Consider the following 22806-nt stretch of genomic DNA (forward strand, 5'->3'; position numbering starts at 1 on the left):
ATGGGCTTGGTGTCGCTTGTTGCTTGTGCTCACCTTGCTGTCACCGCGTGTTCTTCCTTTGCCCATCTTTAGGGGTCCCCCATTCTGACGGGATCTCCGTGCCTTCTGCTGATCCCAGAGAGCATGGGTTTGTTCTCTTATAGCCAGGTTCAGTATCATTTTTTCATGTTACGCATTCTTTCTCATCCTTCCTCTCTTTTTTTTTTTTTTTTTTTTTTTTCCCCCCTCCCCAGGCTGCCGGTTGATCCGTCTTGTGTCTGCAATAACCCGAACGTAGTCTAGTAAGGTTTGCTCAAGTGAGATGGAAAATGAAGAGGTCGGCTCCAAAACAAGCTTGTGGTGAGTGTTTTGTATGACTTGGGGTTTCTAGAACGACCTCTATTTTTTTTCCATAAAATTGAAGTGGGCTTGGTGTCGGTTGTTCCTTACGCTCACTTTGCTGTCACTGGGTGTTCTTCCTTGGCCCATCCTTAGGGCTCCCCAGTTCTGGTGGGATCTCAGTGCCGCCTTCCGATCCCACAGAGCTTGGGTTTGTTCTCTTATTTTCAGGTTCAGTGTCATTTCTTGCCTTTATGCAATATTTACCTTCCTTTCTTTTGTTTCATGGGCTGCCAATGGATGTTTCATTGGGCTATGCTGACCCAAATGCAGACTGCTTTGCTTTGACAGAGGGAGATGCAAATAAAAGAGGTAGGCTCCGAAACAGGCTTCCGGTGAGTGCTGTGTACGACTTGGGGAAACTAGGACGATCATTATTACTTCCTAATTAGTGTTCTTCTGTTCTGCTTGTGAGGGTTTTTTTCTTTCCTTCTAGGATTGGTGACTTCTCCACCAGCTGCTATTGGCCGTCCGGACCTCTTTGGGTTGCAGTGTTAGATGTGCTCTTGTATGGGAACTGTTGAATCACGGCCTGAACCTCTGATTGACCACCTGAGGCGAGCGCTGAGTCAGCTGCAGGGGCACAGGTGAACACAGTTTCACCTGAGTGACCGGAAGGGGTGGAGCCTGGCTCCACCCCTCCTAGACCCCATTTAAGGGCTGACTCCCAAGGAGGAAGGATCTCTATCTGGAGATCACTCCTCTTGGAGCCCTTCCGCGAGCCCAGGACACGGGTAAGATCTTTATTTCATTACTCCTTTGTAACGCGGTAATCTCTCTGGTCCAATACCTGTATACCTGTTTGCCATACAGCTCTGATTCTTGGAAAAGGGTAAGTGATCCCTCTTTCGTGACCTGAAGATCATGTCTCCTGACCTTGTTTTGTGTTCAGCAGGTGGTGGTGGAGAGCTGTGACCCGTTCGAGCCTAGTGAGGATGTTCACGGACACAGCAGGAACCCACACCCACAGGTGGACACCAAGATCTGTTCCTTCCTCTGCCTGGCAAGCTCTGCCGACCCCTGTGGTTGTTCCCACGCTTGCAGAGGTCCTATGGGCTTGGTGTCGGTCGTCCCCTGTGCTCACCTTGCTGTCACTGGGTGTTCCTTCCTTCCTTTGCCCATCTTTAGGAGTCCCCCGTTCTGATGGGATCTCCGTGCCTTCTGTTGATCCCAGCGTACTTTGGTTTGTTCTTCTATTTTCAGGTTCTGTTCCATTGCATGCTTTTCTGCTGTGTTTTTCTTCCTTCCTTTTGTTTTACAGGCTGGAAATGTACGCCTGATTGGTTCTATGGTGACCCAAATGCCATGTAGGAAGGTTTGGCCAAGTGTGGTGGGAAAGGAAGAGGTAGGCTCCTAAGCAGACTTCTGGTGAGGGCTGTGTATAGTTTGGGTTTTTCTGGGATGGCCCCTACTCCTCCCTACCCCATTTTGTTCATCACCATGTGTGAAGGTTTCTTTTTTCCTCCTAGGACTGGGGACGCCAGCACCAGATGCCGTTGCACTTCCTGACCTCCCTGGGTGGCAGCGTTGGAAGTGCCTGGACCCTTGGAAAGGGCTAAGTGATTCCTTCATCATTACCAGAATGTAGTTTGTGTTCAAGAGGAGACGGTGGAGAACTGTGGCCTTTTGATCAGTGCAAAGCGTCTACTGAGGCTCTAGGTGGAGAGAACGGGAACGCAGAGCCATAGGCGGATGCCAAGATCCACTCCTTCCTCTGCCTGGCAAGCTATGTTGATCCCTGAGGTTGTTTCCATGCTTGCAGGTGTCCTATGCGCTTGGTGTCGGTTGTTCCTTGCGCTCACTTGGCTTTCACCGAGTGTTGTTGCCTTACAACATTTTTCCCACCCTCTATTTCCAAGCAGGAGCTCCCCTTGGCCTCCATGTCTCGCTCTGGCCAGGCAGATGTGGTGTGCCAACGGTACGCAGAGTCCAGACCCTGAGCAGAAGAGCAACTGAGGAGAGAGGCTGCCCTGGGTGAGACAGGAGAAGTGCCCCTTGAAGCGGGGGACGCCCCGCTGGTGCTGCCTCTCGCATCCACCGGCAGCGCGTTCCTTCTCTCTCCTTGCCGCCCGGCGCTTTGCCGTCTCCCAGGGCTCGCCAAGTCCAAATGTTGCCTGATGGAGTCCAACTCCGGCTTGACCAACACTCACCCCATCTGTCCCCGCACCAGCTGGCTTAGGGCTCCCCAGCACTGCTGGCTGTCGGTGCCTGCTGTCGCTCCCAGTCAGCATGGCTCTGTTCCTTGCTTTTGGGGTTCCAGAGCTGTTTGCTGTTTGCTACGGTTATGGAGTGTTTCTCTTCTCTCTCTTCTTCTCTTCCATCTTGGCCGTTGGCACCTCGGTGGAGTTCCGGTGACCCAAATGCAGACTGCTCTGCGTTGACCAAGTGTGATGCCAAGAGAAGAGGCAGGCTCCAAAACAGGCTGCTGGTGAGTGCTGTGCATGACTCGGGGTTCCTAGAATGCCCACTCTTTCTTACTAACCCGTGTTGTTCAGCACCAAATGTGAAGGCTGCTTCTTTCCTTCCAGGACTGGAGACTCCACCACCAGGTGCCGTTGTCATTCTTGACCTCCCCGGGTTGCGGCGCTGGACGTGCCCTGATCCTTGGAAAGGGGTAAGAGAGCTGTATTTCATTAGCAGCAGGTGATCTCTACTTACCTTGTCTTGTGTCCAACAGGTGGCAGTGGAGAGTTGTGACACTCCCTGAGCACTGCAAGGACTCTACTGAGGCTCTTGGTGGACACAGCAAGAACTCCCACCCATAGATGGATGCCAAGATCCGCTCCTTCTTCTGTCTGGCAAGCTCTGCTGACCCCTGAGGTCGTTCCCACGCTTGCAGAGGTTCTATGGGCTTGGTGTCGCTTGTTGCTTGTGCTCACCTTGCTGTCACCGCGTGTTCTTCCTTTGCCCATCTTTAGGGGTCCCCCATTCTGACGGGATCTCCGTGCCTTCTGCTGATCCCAGAGAGCATGGGTTTGTTCTCTTATAGCCAGGTTCAGTATCATTTTTTCATGTTACGCATTCTTTCTCATCCTTCCTCTCTTTTTTTTTTTTTTTTTTTTTTTTTCCCCCTCCCCAGGCTGCCGGTTGATCCGTCTTGTGTCTGCAATAACCCGAACGTAGTCTAGTAAGGTTTGCTCAAGTGAGATGGAAAATGAAGAGGTCGGCTCCAAAACAAGCTTGTGGTGAGTGTTTTGTATGACTTGGGGTTTCTAGAACGACCTCTATTTTTTTTCCATAAAATTGAAGTGGGCTTGGTGTCGGTTGTTCCTTACGCTCACTTTGCTGTCACTGGGTGTTCTTCCTTGGCCCATCCTTAGGGCTCCCCAGTTCTGGTGGGATCTCAGTGCCGCCTTCCGATCCCACAGAGCTTGGGTTTGTTCTCTTATTTTCAGGTTCAGTGTCATTTCTTGCCTTTATGCAATATTTACCTTCCTTTCTTTTGTTTCATGGGCTGCCAATGGATGTTTCATTGGGCTATGCTGACCCAAATGCAGACTGCTTTGCTTTGACAGAGGGAGATGCAAATAAAAGAGGTAGGCTCCGAAACAGGCTTCCGGTGAGTGCTGTGTACGACTTGGGGAAACTAGGACGATCATTATTACTTCCTAATTAGTGTTCTTCTGTTCTGCTTGTGAGGGTTTTTTTCTTTCCTTCTAGGATTGGTGACTTCTCCACCAGCTGCTATTGGCCGTCCGGACCTCTTTGGGTTGCAGTGTTAGATGTGCTCTTGTATGGGAACTGTTGAATCACGGCCTGAACCTCTGATTGACCACCTGAGGCGAGCGCTGAGTCAGCTGCAGGGGCACAGGTGAACACAGTTTCACCTGAGTGACCGGAAGGGGTGGAGCCTGGCTCCACCCCTCCTAGACCCCATTTAAGGGCTGACTCCCAAGGAGGAAGGATCTCTATCTGGAGATCACTCCTCTTGGAGCCCTTCCGCGAGCCCAGGACACGGGTAAGATCTTTATTTCATTACTCCTTTGTAACGCGGTAATCTCTCTGGTCCAATACCTGTATACCTGTTTGCCATACAGCTCTGATTCTTGGAAAAGGGTAAGTGATCCCTCTTTCGTGACCTGAAGATCATGTCTCCTGACCTTGTTTTGTGTTCAGCAGGTGGTGGTGGAGAGCTGTGACCCGTTCGAGCCTAGTGAGGATGTTCACGGACACAGCAGGAACCCACACCCACAGGTGGACACCAAGATCTGTTCCTTCCTCTGCCTGGCAAGCTCTGCCGACCCCTGTGGTTGTTCCCACGCTTGCAGAGGTCCTATGGGCTTGGTGTCGGTCGTCCCCTGTGCTCACCTTGCTGTCACTGGGTGTTCCTTCCTTCCTTTGCCCATCTTTAGGAGTCCCCCGTTCTGATGGGATCTCCGTGCCTTCTGTTGATCCCAGCGTACTTTGGTTTGTTCTTCTATTTTCAGGTTCTGTTCCATTGCATGCTTTTCTGCTGTGTTTTTCTTCCTTCCTTTTGTTTTACAGGCTGGAAATGTACGCCTGATTGGTTCTATGGTGACCCAAATGCCATGTAGGAAGGTTTGGCCAAGTGTGGTGGGAAAGGAAGAGGTAGGCTCCTAAGCAGACTTCTGGTGAGGGCTGTGTATAGTTTGGGTTTTTCTGGGATGGCCCCTACTCCTCCCTACCCCATTTTGTTCATCACCATGTGTGAAGGTTTCTTTTTTCCTCCTAGGACTGGGGACGCCAGCACCAGATGCCGTTGCACTTCCTGACCTCCCTGGGTGGCAGCGTTGGAAGTGCCTGGACCCTTGGAAAGGGCTAAGTGATTCCTTCATCATTACCAGAATGTAGTTTGTGTTCAAGAGGAGACGGTGGAGAACTGTGGCCTTTTGATCAGTGCAAAGCGTCTACTGAGGCTCTAGGTGGAGAGAACGGGAACGCAGAGCCATAGGCGGATGCCAAGATCCACTCCTTCCTCTGCCTGGCAAGCTATGTTGATCCCTGAGGTTGTTTCCATGCTTGCAGGTGTCCTATGCGCTTGGTGTCGGTTGTTCCTTGCGCTCACTTGGCTTTCACCGAGTGTTGTTGCCTTACAACATTTTTCCCACCCTCTATTTCCAAGCAGGAGCTCCCCTTGGCCTCCATGTCTCGCTCTGGCCAGGCAGATGTGGTGTGCCAACGGTACGCAGAGTCCAGACCCTGAGCAGAAGAGCAACTGAGGAGAGAGGCTGCCCTGGGTGAGACAGGAGAAGTGCCCCTTGAAGCGGGGGACGCCCCGCTGGTGCTGCCTCTCGCATCCACCGGCAGCGCGTTCCTTCTCTCTCCTTGCCGCCCGGCGCTTTGCCGTCTCCCAGGGCTCGCCAAGTCCAAATGTTGCCTGATGGAGTCCAACTCCGGCTTGACCAACACTCACCCCATCTGTCCCCGCACCAGCTGGCTTAGGGCTCCCCAGCACTGCTGGCTGTCGGTGCCTGCTGTCGCTCCCAGTCAGCATGGTGTTGTTCTTTCTTTTTATGTTCATTAATGTGTATTGTTGCTATACAGTGTTACTCTTCTGTTTTTTTTTTTGTTTCATGTTGCTAGTCAAATTCCAACTATTCCTTGATGTAGTCTAAGTCCGGCTTTTCCCATGCTCACCATGTTTGTTCTCATACCTAAGTTGGTTAGGGCTCTGACGTAGAGTTGGTTTGTCAGTGCCTTGGGTTGCTGACATGAAACTTTGGATTGGTTTTTCCTTCATGGTAGAACAGCTTTTCTTGCCATTATGCAGAGTTCGTCTCTTTTGCTTTTGTGAATTTCACGCATTCAATGCTAACTGAATGTTTGATAAGCCTGCAGAGGCAGATGTGGGGAATAGTAGTAGTGGTTCTGGGGAGTAATGTCTGAGGCCTTGATGGATTGTTACATGATATTTTTTCCAGGCGGTTATGTGTATATTACATTTCTTTCAGATTCACTGTCCTAGTCGAAGCGGGAAGGACCGTTTTGACTATTTGTCAACGTCCAGCTGGCAATCTGAATTTATGAGCTGCTTTTGTGGATGCGTTCCTGCAGGGTAAAGAAGGCCTCAAAACTTCAGCGGACCTCTACCCCCAAGAGAGCTCTGAAATTTATGTTAAGAAAAGAAATTGCCTAATATTTTTCTGTCTTCAATAGTTTTAACTGTTGCTTTAGCTTGGCTGGAAAAAAAAGTATGTAAAGCTAATTGAAAATCTTGATGAAGGTTTTAGTGTTTCGGATTGTTGGGTTTGTATGGCTCTCCCGAGAAGTGTAGGAAGTATGCCAATTTATGCAGCAGTTGCAGTAAATTGGACAATACTGGATTATGTAACAAATCAGATGGAAAACAAAGGTGGAAATAGTAAATGTGTGGATGAAAATCAGAGTAACGTAGGTCGTTGAGTTGATTTTGTCATTATTACTAATACCTGGTCCATTTTTATAGACAAGAATGACGTCAGTGCAAACCATATAAACTTTGGGTGCAGGAACCTGTCTGGTGTAGTGTGTACTTGGGAATATGGCAATTTTGGGATGCTTATGAGATATAATGAGACCGCTCGATGGCAGCAAGGCAGGTACCATGATCCTAGGCCACTAGCAATACAGTGTGGTCTGGAGATAAAGATATATTAGCTATAGCAGGCATGGGGACTGCATCAATGAAGCATAGGCAGAAACGCTGTCAGGTCCCCTTTGGGTATTGGTGGATGTGTGGAAATAGATACGCATGTAAAATTCTCCCACTGAGTTGGATTAGCACATGAACAGCAGGTTATCTGATGCCTCAGACAAGTATCTACACTCACTTAGAGTCACAATTAGGATTTTTTAAGAGCCATGCGGCTATACACTAAGAGAGGGAGTAATCCACTAGTTGAAAGGACTATGGAATTCCATAGTTTTGTTTGATGGGTACTTTCAGCTGTCGGAGTCACTGAACTGGTACAAGCAGTTGTGAATATATCAGTCACTATGGAAAGAATTGAGAACCTAAGTTTAGAAGCCATCCAGGGTCTTCAGACAGAGATCTCGTGCTGTAGTAAATCAGTCTTGCAGACTAGAATGGCCCTCAACCTTCTTACTGCAAAGGCATGAGGGGTCTGTATGATTATTAACCTAAGTCACTGTGCTTACGTGAACCACAATGTACACGTAGAGAGTGATTTATAGGCAATTTGGAGAAGCATTTAAGAGCTACACCAAGTCTCCTTACATGACCCTTCTGCTGGAATCATGGATATGTGGAATAAGCTTTGTAACCGGCTGCCTAACTTTGTGTGGCTAAAGTGAGCAGCTGTAGTTGTACTGATGATCCTTGTTGTGATAACCTGCATAGGTGTGAGATGTTCTTTCTGGTGCTATTGAAAAATGCTAGATGAGCACTCCATCTTGAAGAGGTACTGTGTGAAATGTCAGATAGAAACAAGGAAAAAGTTCTGGAACACATTACTTGACAGTTGGGCACTGAAAGCAAAAGTCTTTGCATAACATATAGAAAAGGGTGGATTGTACCAACGAAAGTATAAATCTGGGCCTCATAGTGTGTGCCAACTTGGGCAGGAACACAGAAAGCGGTGGAATGTGAGGTCCGTGAGTACAAGGAAGATAAGGACGCAGAGCTGACGACACGATGGAAGGTCCATTGAAGGTCAGCGGAGTTGCTCTTTGTAACTGAATATGCAGTCCCATGAACATAAGGAGGCAGAGCTGCTATTGCTGAGCATAAGTAAGTGAAGTTGCCATTGCGACACAATGCAAGCCTGACCTTCTGAAGTTGGAAGCTCCCAGCAAGGTATGCTGATCACCTTCATCCAGCAATGACCAGGGAACCGCGCCCCTTCTTCAGAACCATGACAATAGGGTGGGCAATGTGTTAATAATGTCTTATAATTCCACCCATCTTTCTTGCAATGTAATTAATGTTTGTATGTTATGTTTTAAAATATGTAACCATTGTTATCCTGGCTGTGTGAGTTAGGAGGAGGTTTCTCATTGTGCTTTGTGTTGTAATAAAAATGCCTGCTGAGTGTTGTGTGAGTCCATGTTACAATTTTGGTATGAACACATGGCTTATACCTGGCATTCTGCTATTGAGCATTTGGGAATGAAGAAAGCTTTTATAGAGGGTGATTTAGGAAGACGCCTGGATGAAGTTGAAGGCTGCCGGATTGACCGTCATGATGCTCAAAGAATCATATGGAGTAGAAGCGAGCCTGGAGTAGAAGACTGGAAATCTTATGTATCTGTCTTGGAGAGCATAGGGACCTAGAGGGACATGGGGGTCTGCCTGTGTTGATCATCTTGTGTGTTACTGCTGAGCATGCAGTATCTGTTGAACTAGCATGGAGTCTGAATTGTGTCATCTTTGAAGCTGTTACAGTAGAAATATCCCCCGTGCTTTCTGGAATTGATAATAAAGACTTCCTGCCTTAATGCTAACAGAAGTGTGCTGTTTGGTTTCTATCCAACCCTTTTTTGATTCACCTTAGTGCCCCAGATCTGAAATTTGGTGACAGGTGCGTGGATGTTTGTGAGTATCCACACGTAGGGTTGCATTTACTTTCTTTTGGTTGTTTTACAGATGTCCAGCTGTTGTAGAATGTCAATGGGGTTTTTATTAGCTTCTGGCATCTCAGGACATTTCTGCCTGCATGTGTTTAGGGGAACGATGGTCATTAGGATGGATGTTGCGAGCCATTTGCTGCTGGCCCCCATAGCTTTGTCAGGGAAATGGCTGCTTAGGTTAAAACTGGGACACGTCCAATTCCACAGAGTTGTTTACATGGCAATGCGTTGAGCAGCAGTATTCTTGTTTCCTAGACCATGGCAGGGCAGTTTTTTCCCTTAGCACCTTTTGTACCTATTGTTTTAGAAGTTTATTGCTTCAGTTGTCTTGACTGTTGATGGAGTTCTAGCAGATAAGATGACTGGCTAGATAGAGTCAAGTGTCTTCCATTTCAACCAAGGTTGAGGAGTACATAGTGAGAAGGACGTATGACGTTCTTTAAAAGACCACTATGGACCACCAAGAGATACAACGAATGTGCGAAAGAGCTGAGCGTTGGGGCAGGGGGGAAAAATAAAAAGATAATCCTTTGGGGGACTCATTGTGATAAAGCAATGTTTTCTTGGCTATGTAACACTGACGTGAGCAGCTTGTTTATTATGTTTGTACCTTTCTTGTACATGGGTTAGGTGGGAATATTCCCTTTGTATATGGTGTGTGGACAGTCCTGAATAAACATTTGTGCTTTATCAGTACTTTGTGGTTATAGTTCGATTTCTGGACAACACAGCTGCTCCAGTAATGAGATATTTTTTGTTTTTTTTTTTCCTTCTCTACTCTGTTCCTTGATGATGTTTCTTTTTCCTCATCTGATGATCCTCTACTGCTGGTGTAACAACAGTGGTGCCAGTGCTGTGAGGAAATGTTAGGAAAATAAGGCTGGTCATATGTCTGTGAAGCATAGAGTCATAGAATGGTCTGGGTTGAAAAGAAGCACAACGATCACGTAGTTTCAATGGCTGTGCTACAGGTGGGGCCATCAATCACTAGAACAGGCTGCCCAGAGCCACACGCAGTCTGGCCTCGAATGGTTGCAGGGATGGGGCATCCACAACCTCCTTGGCAACCTGTTTCAGTGCTTCACCACCCTCTGCGTGCAAAATTTCCTCGTAATATCTAACCTAAACCTCCCTGTCTCAGTTCAAAAACATTCTCACTTGTCCTATCACTATGCACCCTTGAGAACAGCTGTTCCTCCTCCTGTTCAAGTACACCTCCCTTCAAATACTGGAAGGCCACAGTGAGGTGTCATCAGATCTTTCTTGTCTGCAAGCTAAGCCCATTCTGTTAGCCTCTCCTTATAGGAGAGGTGGTCAGACTTCTGATCATCTTAGTTGTTCTCCTCTCTACCTGCTTCAAGAGGTCCTCATCCTTCCTGTAGTGGGGGCTGCAGGACTGGACGTCGTATTTCAGATGGGGCCTTGCAAGAGCTGAGTAGAAGGGGACAATCACCTCTCACTGTCTGCTGGCCAGCTGTTTTTTAATGCAGTCCAGAATGCAGTCGGTCTTTTGGGCTGCGAGCGTGTATTGTTGCTTCCGTCCAGCTTGTCATTCACCAGCCTCACTAGTCCTTCTCTGCAGGGTTGCTGTCAAGGAGATTTTGTCCTGTTTGTTTAAATATTGGATTGCCCCGATGCACGTGCAGCACCCTGCATTTGGCGTTATTGAACCTCATTAGGTTCACGTGGGCCCGCTTCTCCATGTCCCATTCTCCAGGTCCCATCTTTAATTATTAATTTTCTAATTCTTTTTCTTTCTCTCATCGTTTTTGTAATTGTTTTTCTAAATCTATTTCCAGTTCTCTTTCTAGTTCAATTTTTTTTCTTATTGTAATTAACTTTCTAATTCTTTCTGTAACTTTTTCTAGTTAATTTTCTAATTCTGATGCTTTTCATTTTTCTAATTCTTTTTCTTATTTAATTTATTTTCCTTTTTCTTTTTCCCTTTCTTTTTCTTTTTTAGTTCTTTTTCTAATGTTTTTCTTTTTCCTTTTCCAGTTGATTTCCCTTTTCCCATTCTTTTTCCTTTTCTTTCTCTAATTAATTTTCTAAATGTGTTTCTTATTCTCTCATTCTAATTCTTCTACTTCTTCTAATTCAAGTTCTGTTTCATTCTCTATTTCTTTTTCCTGTTTTCCTTTTTTCTTTTTTTTTTCTAATTCTGTTTTCCCTTTTCCCTTTTCCCTTTCTATTTCTGCTTCTGTATCTTTTTCTTTTTCTACTTTCTATTTCACATTTTTCTGATTTTATATTTTTTCTAGTTCTACTTTCTTTCCATATATAATTCTTTTTCCTTTCTCTTTTTCCTTGCCCTTTTTTAAATTCTCTTTTCTTTTTTCTTTCTAAATTTTTTGTAATTATTTTCTAATTCTTTCTATTCCTTTTTTTTTTTTTTTTTGTCTAATTCATTTTCTTTGTCTAATTCGTTTTCTAATTCTTATCTTCCTTTTTTTTCTGGACCTTTTCCTTTTACTTATTCTTGTTTTTCTAAATCTTTTCCAGCGTTTAGGTTTCACTGGTCAGGTTGGGGTTATGTGCAAAGTTGCTCAGGGTGTGCTCGATGCCATCATCTGTGTCACTGATAACGATGTTGAAGTGCACTGGTCACGCGACCAACCCCTAAGGCACACCACTGGTGACCAGCCTCCACCCTGATGCAGAACCATTAATCATGGCCCTTTGGCTGCGTTCAGCCAACCTGTTTCTCATTCATTGACCAGTCCATCCTTTAAATCTACACCTCTGCAATTTAGAGAGCAGGATGTGGTACCTGACCAAGTCATAGGTTTTGCAGAAGTGCTGGTATATGACACGCACTACTGTTCCTATATCCAGCCGTGCCATGACTACATAATACGAGGCCGCGAGATTAGTCAGGCAAGATCTGTCCTTGGTAAAGCCATGCTGGCTGTCTGAAGATGTGTTGTGGAAAAAATGTACAAATGAGGTATGTCTAGTGAGAGTTCTGTCAGTAGTAGCAGTCAGACGTTAGATGAGGAGTAAGAGGACCCGAGTCAGGCTTCCTATCACACATGTGGCTTGCGTGCATGTGCATTGCCAGGGTGTATCTGTTTTTCTTTCTCAGGGTTTGGGCAGTGATTTTGGAGTTACCATACGGATGGAAAACATCTTGTTGACTTACTCCAATCTGTTTAATGTCCTTCTTCAGTATTTCTGCAGAGGCCGTGAGAGAGTGTTTGAGTTCGTGACGGAGTTTGACTGCTCAGCGGTACACCATGGAAGTGTTCATCTCTTCTTTTTTAGTCTCTGTGCAGTGCTCATGTGTTGGTTTTGGGTTTTTTTTTTTTTTTTTTTTTTTTAATACGTATGCATTTATTTTCTGCTGCATGTCAAGTTTTTCTTTATCTTGATTCCTTTCTGCTCTCCTTTGATACTGTCATGTTGCTTCTTTTTGTTCGTTTGTTTGTTTTGTTTTCTTGCCTCCATTTCCATTCGGCAGCCTGTAAGAGTTTGCTTTGTTATCCAAATTTTTGGTTTATCGTTCTTTGTCCTGGGTAAAATGTGTGATCAAATTTTAGAGTGTCTGTTGGCAGAGGGTGTTATGTCTGCTGTAGCACGAATAAAAGAAAACATATTTTGGTTCACAAGACATGTGAACAAAGGCATGTCTGGTGCTGAAGAAAAAGTGCAATGGTCTAAGATGATGAAAATTATAGTAATGACAGCCGGACAGCATAGTAACAATTTGCATCAAACAAGAATAAGGCCAAGCCCAGGATCTGTGGTTATAGAAACAAAGGAGAAGATGTTTATTTTTGGAAGGTCATAGGCAGGAAGATGTGCTCCTCTGCACGTCTGACCCTTAAATGTGGTTTGGGAGGGGATGGGTCTTGGCTCCGCCCCTTCCTGTCATTGAGTCAGATTGATTGCACCTGAGCTGCTTTGTGTTGGCCCCACCTTTGAGGAGGTGTTCAATTAGTGTTTTGGGCTGTGAATGAGTATGTGTACCACACGGGCCCTATTGGCTTGGGGCCTATTGTGCCAGATTATGCATGTTGGCTGTGAGAAGCCCTTTTGATCACGTGGAACTCCATGTGGAGTCCTAAAGTACACTGAGGGAGTTTTGTGGGGCGATACTCTGATGCAGAGCATCATGCGTATTGAGAGTAAGAGTGTTTTTAGATGCAGTCAGCATGGTTTCAGCGAGAGGAAGTCCTTTTTGATGAACTTGATAGCTTTTTATGATGACGTCGTGCTGGAGAGCTCACGGTGAAGCAGTGCATGTGGTTATATTGATTTCAGTGAAGGACTCGTCACTGTCTCACACAGCATGTTTGCAGGTAACCTACAGAAGCGTGGTCCGGATGATTGGATAGCGAGGTGGATTGCAAAGCCACTGAAGGGAAGAAGCCAGAGAGTTCTGGCGCATGAGACGGAGTCTAGTTGTCACCTTGTGTCTAGTGGTGTCCCTTGGGGATAGGTAGTGGGACTGGTGCTATTTACTATATTCATTAATGATTTCGATGAGGGAATAGAGCAAGGTCAGAAACGCTGATGACAGAAAATTGCAAGGAGTGCCTGACAAGTCAGAAGGCTTTGCTGACATATAGGGTGATCTAGACCCTCAAGAGCGTTGGGTGGGATAGAATTTCATGAAGTTCACTAAGGGCAATAGTAGAGCATTGCATGTGGGAAGAACCGTAGGTACCATTATAGGTTGGGGAGCGCCCCATTGGAGCGCAGCGTGGGTGAAAGGGACTCGGGCTTCGTGGAGGACGGGAGGAGGAACATGAGCCAGTACTGTGCGCTTGTGGCCTAGAAGGCTAATGGCATTCCGTGGTATATTAGAAGGGGGATGATTTGTAGGTTCAGAGTATTTCTCCTCTCAGTGTAGTTTTTAGGTCCAAGGTGACTGAGGTATGAAGTCATTCATGTATATAAATACAGTTAGGCAGGGTGTGAGTAGAATTGAGGAAGGCTATTGTCAAGTGACATTCGGTGATATGAGCAGCAGTAATGGGTGCTGGATTGAACAGAGCAGGTTCTGCTTAAAATTTGAGATCTGTCTTTTTTATCGTGAGCATGAGAGAACACAGGTACAGGCTGTAAAGAGAGGTTGTGGGGTGTTCTTCTCTGCAGACATTAGTAGCCCATTTGGATTTGTTCCTCTGTGACCCACTCTAGGTGCTCCTGCTCCGGCTCAGGCATTGGACTAGATGTTCTGCGAAGGTGCTTTTCGATCCGTGATGTTTTGTGGCTTTGTGGTTTTGTGTTAGAGTATGTATAGAATTTTATCATTATGGAATCACAAGGTTTGGAAGGATCTACATGAGTATGTAGTTCAATTGTGCTGCCATCCGCATTACTACCATGTGGTACTAAGCCATATCTTGTAGTATGTCATCTAGCTGTCTATTGAACACTATCTTGGACAGAGAGTTCAGCAGCTCCTCCAGCAGGCCATTCCTGTGCATGACTGCTCTGTGACAGAATACATTTTTACTTAGGCATAATGAAATCTGACGTGGTGAAATTTGTGGCTGTTTCCTGTATTACTGTTTGTTTCCTGGTAGAAGAGGCCAAAGCCCTCCTCATCACAACCTAACTTCAGGGAGCTGTAGAGTGTGGTGCAGTGTGTCCTGAGTGTCCTCTTCTTGAGAGTAAACAATCAGTGTGGGAATACAAGAGCATCTATTCAGAGCAGCAGCTATGGAACAACGTAAACAGTATGCAAGCAAACGACCTGTAGAAGAAGACAAAAAAGAAGAGGAGTGGCTCATGGCTGTGCCTGGACAAGTGCCCGCATACATGGTTCAGGAGTATTTGTAGAATACTGTGTTGATATGTGCAGGTGCAGGGGAAACTTGTAAGGGTGCATGAGAAACCTGAAAAAGGAAACTTGTGAATGTATGTAAGTTATGTGAGAAATTGTATTAAATTATTTGAATCGTTGATGTCTGAGTCTGTGCACCAGATGCTGCATTTTGCAGCTCTCTGAGTCGCTCCTCCTAAAATCTGTGCTACGGATCCCTCACCAGTGTCATTGCCCTTTTGTGGACACGTTCCATGGCCTCAGTGTCTTTCTTGGAACAAGGTTCCAAGAAGCGAACACTGCAGTTCAGGTGTCACCTCAGTAGCGCTGGGGTATGTTTATCACAGAATCATAGAATCATAGAATCACCAAGGTTGGAAAAGACCCGCAGGATCACCCAGTCCAACCATCCACTCATCACCAATAGTTCTCATTAAACCATGTCCCTCAACACAACATCCCAATGTTCGTTGAACACCTCCAGAGACGGTGACTCCACCACCTCTCCGGGCAGCCCATTCCAGTGACTGACCACCCTTTCAGAGCAGAAGTATTTGCTAACATCCAGCCTGAACCTTCCCTGGTGCAGTCTGTCCCCTCTCCTGATCACCACACTTTCTCATGCAGGCCACAGTGGCACTGGCCCTCTTTGCCTCCCAGGCACACTGTTGGCTCACGTTCAGGCAAGCATCAGGCATCACCTGCAGGTCCATTTTGTCTTCACAGTTGTGTAGCCAATCTGATCGAAGCGTATAGAGCTGTATGGGGTGATTGCAGCCAAAGTTCAGGATCCGGCACTTGGCCTCGTTGAATGTCATCCCATTCTATTCAGCCCAACAATGCAGCTTATCTAGATCTGTCTGAAGGGCCTCCTTACTGTCAAGCAGATCTGTACTACCTCTGAAGTTGGTGTTATCTGTACACTTAGGGTATATTCAGTCTCCTCATGTAGGTCCTCAGTGAAGATATTAAACAAGATGGGCCTCAGTACCAGCCCCTGGGGGACAGCAGTTGTAATGGGTCACCAGCTGGAGTTAACTCCATTAAGTACTATCTGTGAGGCACGGTTGTGTAACATGTTCCTTACTCCAAGAAGAGTATGCCCGTGCAGGCCACGGGCAGCCTGTTTCTGCAGGAACATATTGTGGGAGACCTTGTCAGAGGCTTTGCTCAAGTCTAGGTAGACTACAGGCAGAATTATTGCATCTTAGAATCCTGGATTGTTCAGGCTTGAAAGGGATTTGACACGTCATCAAGTTTCAACAGCTATCCTGTGAGTGGGGTCCCCAGCTAGTAGATCTTGTGGGTTTGTTTGAGGCTGTGACTATTTTCTTAAGGTTTTCAGTGCTTGACCTGGGACATCTCTAGGGTACCGTGTCTGCTAGCAAGGCTGCCCAATGTGGCCAGTAGGTGTGGCACAAGGTTTGGGTATTTTAGAGTTAAATGAGGGTTGTGGTAGCAATGTTCAGCATAGTGCACGGGCTTTATGTGCCATGGAGAATAATGAGCAGGTCTGTGAGTGTTTTGCGGTCTGGCAGCCAATGCTTGCTGAACCTGGTGTTGTTGTTATGTCTGTAGAGAGTACTGAGTGTTTATGGCAGTGTTTGGGATATCCTAGAGTATAATGCCAATATTTTAGATCTTTGAAGGCAGTGGACATGTGTAGGAGTTTTGCTTTGTGCTTGGAATACACCACAGAGCTTTGGCATTGGTGTTGTTCACAGTGGCAAGTTGTGGTGGGGTTGACCAACAGTTTTTCCATCGTGTCTTTTGAAAGTCCTGGAATGGTACCCTGCCCCTGTTGGCATTGGCTGCCGATCGTCGTCGTGGTGGGTCCTTGGTCTTTTGCTGCCCTCCAGCCACCTCCCACCCGCCATCCCCGCACCCCTGCCGTCTTTGCGGCATCGCTGTCAGCGTTCTTGCCATCGCACCCATAGGTGTTGCTGCAGCTCCCCTCTCCTCTGGCCCCGCCGCAGTTGACACTCCCCCTCGTCTCCATCAGTGCTCCCCCCCCACTGTTGGTCCCCCGCCTGCTGTTGTCTCATCGTTTGGCCCCTTTAAACTGTATCGCCGTGTCCCGTACGGGCATGTCTCTGCACGCCGGCCCCACCCCCGGCCGCCCTTTCGGGTCGTCTGCCCCGCCTTCCGTTTGTGACGTCATTGGCTCCGCCCCTCCGCCCGCATTCAAAAGCCGCGTTTCAGCCGAGGGAGTTCAGTCCGTCGACGGCTCCCGTTCCTGGTCGGTGGTGTGGGGTCCTCCTCCAGTGTCAGGTAGGGTTGTTTTGGATTTCCCTTTTCTCGGTTCGTTGCTGGAGCTGCTCCGGGGGTCCCTGCCGGAGCGGTCCCTGCCGGAGCGGTCCCTGCCGGAGCGGTCCCTGCCGGAGCGGTCCCTGCCGGAGCGGTCCCTGCCGGAGCGGTCCCTGCCGGAGCGGTCCCTGCCGGAGCGGTCCCTGCCGGAGCGGTCCCTGCCGGGGTTGCCCTGCAGGACTTTGCCGGAGCGGGTCCCCAGGAGCGGCTGCTACAGCGCTCAGGTGAGTGAGCTTAATAGCCTCAGAACATGAGTCTTTAGTAGCTGTTGTGATGTTTCTCCTAATTTGTGTATTATGTTTTGTTGTGGAGTCTTGATGCACTGGGCTTTTTGCACGCTGGTGTGGTTTTTGGTGCTTGTACGTCTCCCTTTGTATTGTTTGGTTTATTTATTTATTGCTCCTATTTTACTCTGACTGTTTTTCCTGTTTTCTTTCTTTCCAGGATATCTTGTTCTCTCTGGCAGTATGGCATTCTTCAGTTTGTCAGGTGAAGCGGGAGTGCTGTCTGTTGGTTTGTAGTTTCAACAGGTGGGTTACAGACTGGAGTTTGTGAGGTACGTGTTGCCAGAGGCTTGTGATGTGCTCCTGGTTTCCTTTACAAGGGGGTGGCGATTGTTTTTAAGTAGACATTAGGTTGTTGAGTTGATATAGATTAGCAACGTGTCTTGATTGTTGATGTCTGCATCACTGCAGTGAGTTGAGTAGTCAGCAGCTTTTTGGGCTTGGAAGTAGGGATGTTGTTTTCAGATTGGAGCTGTACAGGGTGTATTTGTGGAAGAGGGGCAAGCTTATATGTGCTGGGTTCAGTTGTTAACATTTTTTTGTGTTGGACAGGTGGTCGTTCAGAAGTGTGGCATTTCTGTGCGGGTTAAGAAGCCCACTCTGAAGTTTGCAGCTCTTCAAGTATGTGGGAAGAAACAGAAAGGTTCGTGTCCTTGAGAGGCTTGAATGCTTACTTTGAGTTGAAGGTGGTCATCCAAAGAGGTAAGTGCATTGTCTGTAGTTGAGTTTTTTCCTATTGGGTAGTATGGCCTTGTTAAGCGTTTCCTGGAATATTTGTTGTGTTTTGGGGTTGTTTACAGGTTTGGGTCTTCTTCTGTTTGTTTTCTTCCTGATTTTTTTTTTTTTTTTTTGGTTCCTGTTCCCTTTACCTTTGTATTGGCTTTCTGTGGCAGTTTTGCTTGCCTTTTTATTAGCGTTTGTTTTAGTTTTGTTTGGTTCTTTTGTTTGGTTTTGTCTTTTTTTGCCTTTGTGTTTCAGTTGTTGTATCATTTACCTTTTCTTTTGAATTCTGTGGGCGTTTTCTGTTTTCTCCTTTGTGTTAGCAGTTTTTCCTGGGTGTTTTCTTTGTCTCGGTGTTGGATTTTGTTATTCTTCGGTGGTGTTTTGAGTTTGTTTTAGCACTGTGTGAGTGTTTTTTTTATGTTTCGGTTGTTCTTTGCTTCTGCTGCATGTTTGGTTTTGGTTTTCTTTCTTTGGTCTTGCTTTTCCCTGGGTTTTGCATTCAGTTTGGTTTCGTGTTGTGCTGTGCATTGTGACCATTTTTGCGTTTGGTTTGGGTTTGCTTTGGTGTTCTACTCTGCATCGCCTCTGCTTTTCTTTAAGGTTTCTGTAGTGCTGTGTTTGTTTTTTTAGCTTTTTGGGGGTGCTTTGGTTTTTCCCTTCTGCAGGTGCTTTGCTGGTTTTTGATTTTCTGTGGGTGTTTTCTTAGTTTGTTTTCCCTTTTAGTTCCTGTCTGGTGTTTTTTCCATTACTTTTAGATTTTTGTTCTTTGTTGGTGTGGTTAGGTTTGTGGTTAGGTTTCCCATGGGTTTTCTTCTTTTGATTTACTGTGCTGTTTGTCATTTGTTTTCTCTGAGTGTTGTGTGAGTGGTTTCCATTTGTTTTGTCATGCTGTTTGTGTTGTATTTGTTTTGTTCTGTTAGGTGTTGTGTTTTGCTTTTGGCTTTGCCTTTGGTTTAGTTTCTCCTTGGTTTTTTGCTTGTTTTAGTCATTGCCTTCATGTTTTGTGGGCTATGTTTTTGCTTTTGCATTATCTTTCTGTGGGTGCTTTCCTTGCTTTTTGGATATATTTTTGCTTTCTTTGCGTGTTTCTTTTTTTTTTTTTTTTTGGTTCCTCATGCTTTTGCCTTTGCTCTTCCTGCATGTTAGCTTCATTGTCACATTGGCTTTTGTGTTCTGTTTTTGTGGGGCTTCTCTTTGGTTTTGTTTCAAGTTTTATTGGTGTTTTGTCTTTGTGTTGTGTTTGTGCCCATGTGGTAACTTTACTTTGTTGGGATTTTTGTTTGTGGTTGGTGGGTTTTGTTCTTTTTCCGTTTACATTTGCTTTGTATGGCTGTTATTGTTGTGCCTTGCATGTGGTGGTGGTGGTGTGTGTGTGATTGCTTGTTTTTGTTTGTTTGTTTTTGTATTTTACTGTGTCTTTCGTCCATTTTTTCTTGTAGGCTTTCATGGGCTTCTTTTTGTTTCTAGCTATGGGTTTGCTTATAGTGGCTGTTGTTTGCGTTTGCTATAGTTTTTTTTTTTTTTTTTGGGGGGGGGGGGGTGTTTTCATTATTTCTTTGGTTTGGTCTAGGTATTTTCATTAATTTTGGCTCTTGGGTTTCTTTACTGTTCTTGTTAGGTTTTTTGCCAGTTTTAGTGTTACCTTTCTGTGGTTTTTCTTTTTTACTGTTTTTTCTGTGTTTGGTAATTGCTTTTTGTTTGTGTATGTTGTGCTGTGTTCTTAGCTTGGTTTTTGATCTCCCATGGTGGTTTTTTTGTCTTTTGTTTTCTATTCTGTTTCGGTTTTGCTTTCCCTTAGTTTATTTATTTGCATGAATTGTGTCGGTCTCTGCTGTTTCTGGGCCTTGTTCTTTTCTTTCTGCTAGCGGTTTCTTTTGCCCTCGTCTTTGACTTTTTGCTCACTTATCTTTCTATTGCATTTATCTTGTGTGTGTCTTGTTACGCAATTAGCTGTGCCTGTTTTTGTCTTTGTTTTCATGCAGGGCTTTGTCTTCTGTGGTTGTTGCCTTCATTGCTGGGATTGGATGTGTTGGGGATGTGTCTTTGACTTAAATGTAATTGTTGTGAATGTCATTCTAATTGCTTTTCTTTACAGTTAATTGGTGTTGATCTTGAAGGGTTATGCTTATTTGTAATGCTAGGTGCTGTTCTGATTGTTGAACTAAGTTGGCAGTATAATCTTAAAGGTTCAGTAGATTTGGTTCTTATGAACAGCTGTATGCTTAGAAGGTGTTGTAGAATGAGTAGTAAAAACTTACTTGAAATAATCATCACTTGAGTTGTTGCATCTGTTTGTTGGGCTTGGCTGTCTGTCTTGTCTTCTTTGGGGTTACCTTCAACTTTTGCTGTTAGTATGTGTGGATTTGTAGCGGATGGTGTTCTAGGTTTCTTGATGGACTCAGTAAGTTTTCTTACTAACACATGTAATGTGTTTATTTATGTGTGAGTGTCAGTCCCAGTTGTTGAATCAGTTTCTGGATCTGTGACTTCACTGCCTTTGCTCTCAGTCTTCCTTCTTCCTCATGTTATTGTCTTTTTTTTTGGTCATGTTCTTCTTGCTGTGATTTGTGTAATTATATTTTTCTATTCTTTGAGTTGCTTATCTTCAATTGTTTTGTGTAGTGTAGCGGTGGGCTTTTTTGGAGCATCGGGTGTCTGGTTTTGTATTTTGCAGTCTTTGCGTGTGTGTGTGGTGATGCTACTTGTCTTTGTTATTGTGCATGATCTTATTGCTGTTGCATGAATTGTTGCTTGTTTTGATTATGCCATAGCATCTTGTCTTAGCTTGTGTGTTTTCTCTTGCGTTCTCATAGGTCTTCAGTACTGATCGTGCTTTGGATCTGTGTTATAGGTGTTGGTTTTGGTCAGTAGCTGTGTTTGAGTTGTTTCATCTGTACTCTTAACACTTGGTTGTGTCTCTTCTGTTTTTATAGTGAAGCTGCCATCTTCTTCTGGAGAGCGTGGACAATAAATGTGCTAAACCCTTTGTGTTGCTTGTGGTGTTGTGTCATAGAAACATAGAATCCCAGGGCTGGAAGGGATCTGCAAGATCCTCTATTTGACCCCGTCCTTCCATTTCTGTTGCTACCACAGGCTGCTAACCCATTTCTCCTAGCTCCTCATACTGATGCCTCTCAAACAGTGCCAGGGACAGTGACTCCAGTTGGCAGGGCATTGCAGCTCTTGACCCAGCTTTGACAGACGGAGTTTTTCCTTCTGCATATTTTAAATGCACTCTGGTAGGATTTGTGGCATTTCCTTGGGTCCTGTTTGTTGCTTGTGTGAAGAGGCCAAACTTCCTCCAAGCTTCCGCTCACAACATCTGCGCAGTCTGTTGTGGAGTACGATGAAGTTCTCTGTGGGACTCCTGTTTTCTGGACTGAATAATTGTATGTCTTTCAGATGCTCCTTATAAGACTTGTAGTTCTGACCCATCACAAGTTTTGTTGCCATCACTGGGAGATGTTCGAGGTCACATACGTCTTTGTTGCAGCAAGGGGCCTGAAACTGAACAGAGCAGTACAGGTGCAGTCTCACCAGTTGTGAGTACAGCAAGTTATTACCTCCCCGCTCCTGGTGGCCACAGTGTTTGCCATGCTGGCCAGGATGCGTTTGGCCCTGTTTGCCACCTGGGCCCATTTTCAGCTCTTGTACAGCTGAGCATTAACTCGTACCCCCAGCAGCTTTTACTTTTCACATACATTAAGTGTGGCTTCATGTGCCATGTAGAGTCATGTTGACTGTATTTTGTAATTTCATCTCTGGGGTTGATGCTAACGTGTTTTGATTTTTTGGGGTAATAATCCTAGAACAGTGCCGATTCTTGGCCGATCTGTCTGTTGCGCTGATTTCAGCGCGGGTATTGGATTTTGGCTTTCCGAAGTTGAGTTTAGCTTGGCCTCGCTTAAGGGGTTGGGTTAGCTTTGCTTTGTTTGTCTCTAGCGCAGGGCTAACCCAACCCCGTAACCGACGCACGGCCGTCGGATGGAGGCCTTTTGCGCTCCTTGCCGGCCACTCTGAGACTCGTGCCGATTTTTGGCCGGTCTGTCTGTTGCGCTGATTTCAGCGCGGGTATTGGATTTTGGCTTTCCGAAGTTGAGTTTAGCTTGGCCTCGCTTAAGGGGTTGGGTTAGCTTTGCTTTGTTTGTCTCTAGCGCAGGGCTAACCCAACCCCGTAACCGACGCACGGCCGTCGGATGGAGGCCTTTTGCGCTCTTGCCGGCCACTCTGAGACTCGTGCCGATTTTTGGCCGGTCTGTCTGTTGCGCTGATTTCAGCGCGGGTATTGGATTTTGGCTTTCCGAAGTTGAGTTTAGCTTGGCCTCGCTTAAGGGGTTGGGTTAGCTTTGCTTTGTTTGTCTCTAGCGCAGGGCTAACCCAACCCCGTAACCGACGCACGGCCGTCGGATGGAGGCCTTTTGCGCTCCTTGCCGGCCACTCTGAGACTCGTGCCGATTTTTGGCCGGTCTGTCTGTTGCGCTGATTTCAGCGCGGATATTGGATTTTGGCTTTCCGAAGTTGAGTTTAGCTTGGCCTCGCTTAAGGGGTTGGGTTAGCTTTGCTTTGTTTGTCTCTAGCGCAGGGCTAACCCAACCCCGTAACCGACGCACGGCCGTCGGATGGAGGCCTTTTGCGCTCCTTGCCGGCCACTCTGAGACTCGTGCCGATTTTTGGCCGGTCTGTCTGTTGCGCTGATTTCAGCGCGGGTATTGGATTTTGGCTTTCCGAAGTTGAGTTTAGCTTGGCCTCGCTTAAGGGGTTGGGTTAGCTTTGCTTTGTTTGTCTCTAGCGCAGGGCTAACCCAACCCCGTA

General features: G+C 46.1%; 1 protein-coding gene and 5 long non-coding RNA genes across 9 annotated transcripts; 5 read left to right on the top strand and 1 right to left on the bottom strand.

Annotated features, from left to right (window-relative positions):
- The first annotated feature begins 230 nt into the window (after window positions 1-230).
- Window positions 231-995, top strand: LOC121113343. The gene is made up of 3 exons (XR_005860823.1): window positions 231-339; window positions 652-690; window positions 815-995. It is a non-coding gene; the product is annotated as an uncharacterized LOC121113343 (long non-coding RNA).
- A 92-nt stretch (window positions 996-1087) lies between these two features.
- On the top strand, window positions 1088-3406 carry LOC121113334. The gene is made up of 3 exons (XR_005860804.1): window positions 1088-1348; window positions 1507-1723; window positions 1848-3406. It is a non-coding gene; the product is annotated as an uncharacterized LOC121113334 (long non-coding RNA).
- Window positions 3407-3454: 48 nt separating this feature from the next.
- Window positions 3455-4219, top strand: LOC121113344. Its single transcript, XR_005860824.1, has 3 exons — window positions 3455-3563; window positions 3876-3914; window positions 4039-4219. It is a non-coding gene; the product is annotated as an uncharacterized LOC121113344 (long non-coding RNA).
- Window positions 4220-4311: 92 nt separating this feature from the next.
- LOC121113365 lies at window positions 4312-5561 on the top strand. The gene is made up of 3 exons (XR_005860940.1): window positions 4312-4572; window positions 4731-4947; window positions 5072-5561. It is a non-coding gene; the product is annotated as an uncharacterized LOC121113365 (long non-coding RNA).
- An 8840-nt stretch (window positions 5562-14401) lies between these two features.
- Window positions 14402-16771, bottom strand: LOC121113349. Its single transcript, XR_005860831.2, has 2 exons — window positions 16612-16771; window positions 14402-14611 (listed from the first exon to the last, which is right to left on the bottom strand). It is a non-coding gene; the product is annotated as an uncharacterized LOC121113349 (long non-coding RNA).
- Window positions 16768-20980, top strand: LOC112532707. 4 transcript variants are annotated; one of them, XR_005860830.2, is made up of 4 exons: window positions 16841-16951; window positions 17432-17517; window positions 17824-17973; window positions 20928-20980. XR_005860830.2 is itself a non-coding variant. In XM_040702846.2 (3 exons), exons 1-3 carry the CDS (start codon window positions 16768-16770, stop codon window positions 17873-17875), a joined length of 300 nt encoding a protein of 99 aa, XP_040558780.1. In that variant the 3' UTR covers window positions 17876-18646. The 4 variants fall into 4 exon arrangements, 1 of the variants encoding a protein (XP_040558780.1); XR_005860829.2 differs by having other exon boundaries at window positions 17454-17517; XR_003075956.3 differs by having other exon boundaries at window positions 16863-17211.
- The last annotated feature ends 1826 nt before the right edge of the window (window positions 20981-22806 follow it).

This window comes from Gallus gallus, chromosome 6, assembly GCF_016699485.2.
Source record: "Gallus gallus isolate bGalGal1 chromosome 6, bGalGal1.mat.broiler.GRCg7b, whole genome shotgun sequence".
In the NCBI taxonomy this organism is placed as follows: Eukaryota; Metazoa; Chordata; class Aves; order Galliformes; family Phasianidae; genus Gallus; species Gallus gallus.

Bases quoted from the DNA above. Each gene is read 5' to 3' on its own strand.
- LOC112532707 (XM_040702846.2), top strand. From the start codon at position 16,768: ATGTCTCTGCACGCCGGCCCCACCCCCGGCCGCCCTTTCGGGTCGTCT. The intron at 16,952-17,453 runs GTAGGGTTGTTT...TCTCTCTGGCAG, and splicing joins GGGTCCTCCTCCAGTGTCAG to TATGGCATTCTTCAGTTTGT. The intron at 17,518-17,823 runs GTGGGTTACAGA...TGTGTTGGACAG, and splicing joins TTGGTTTGTAGTTTCAACAG to GTGGTCGTTCAGAAGTGTGG.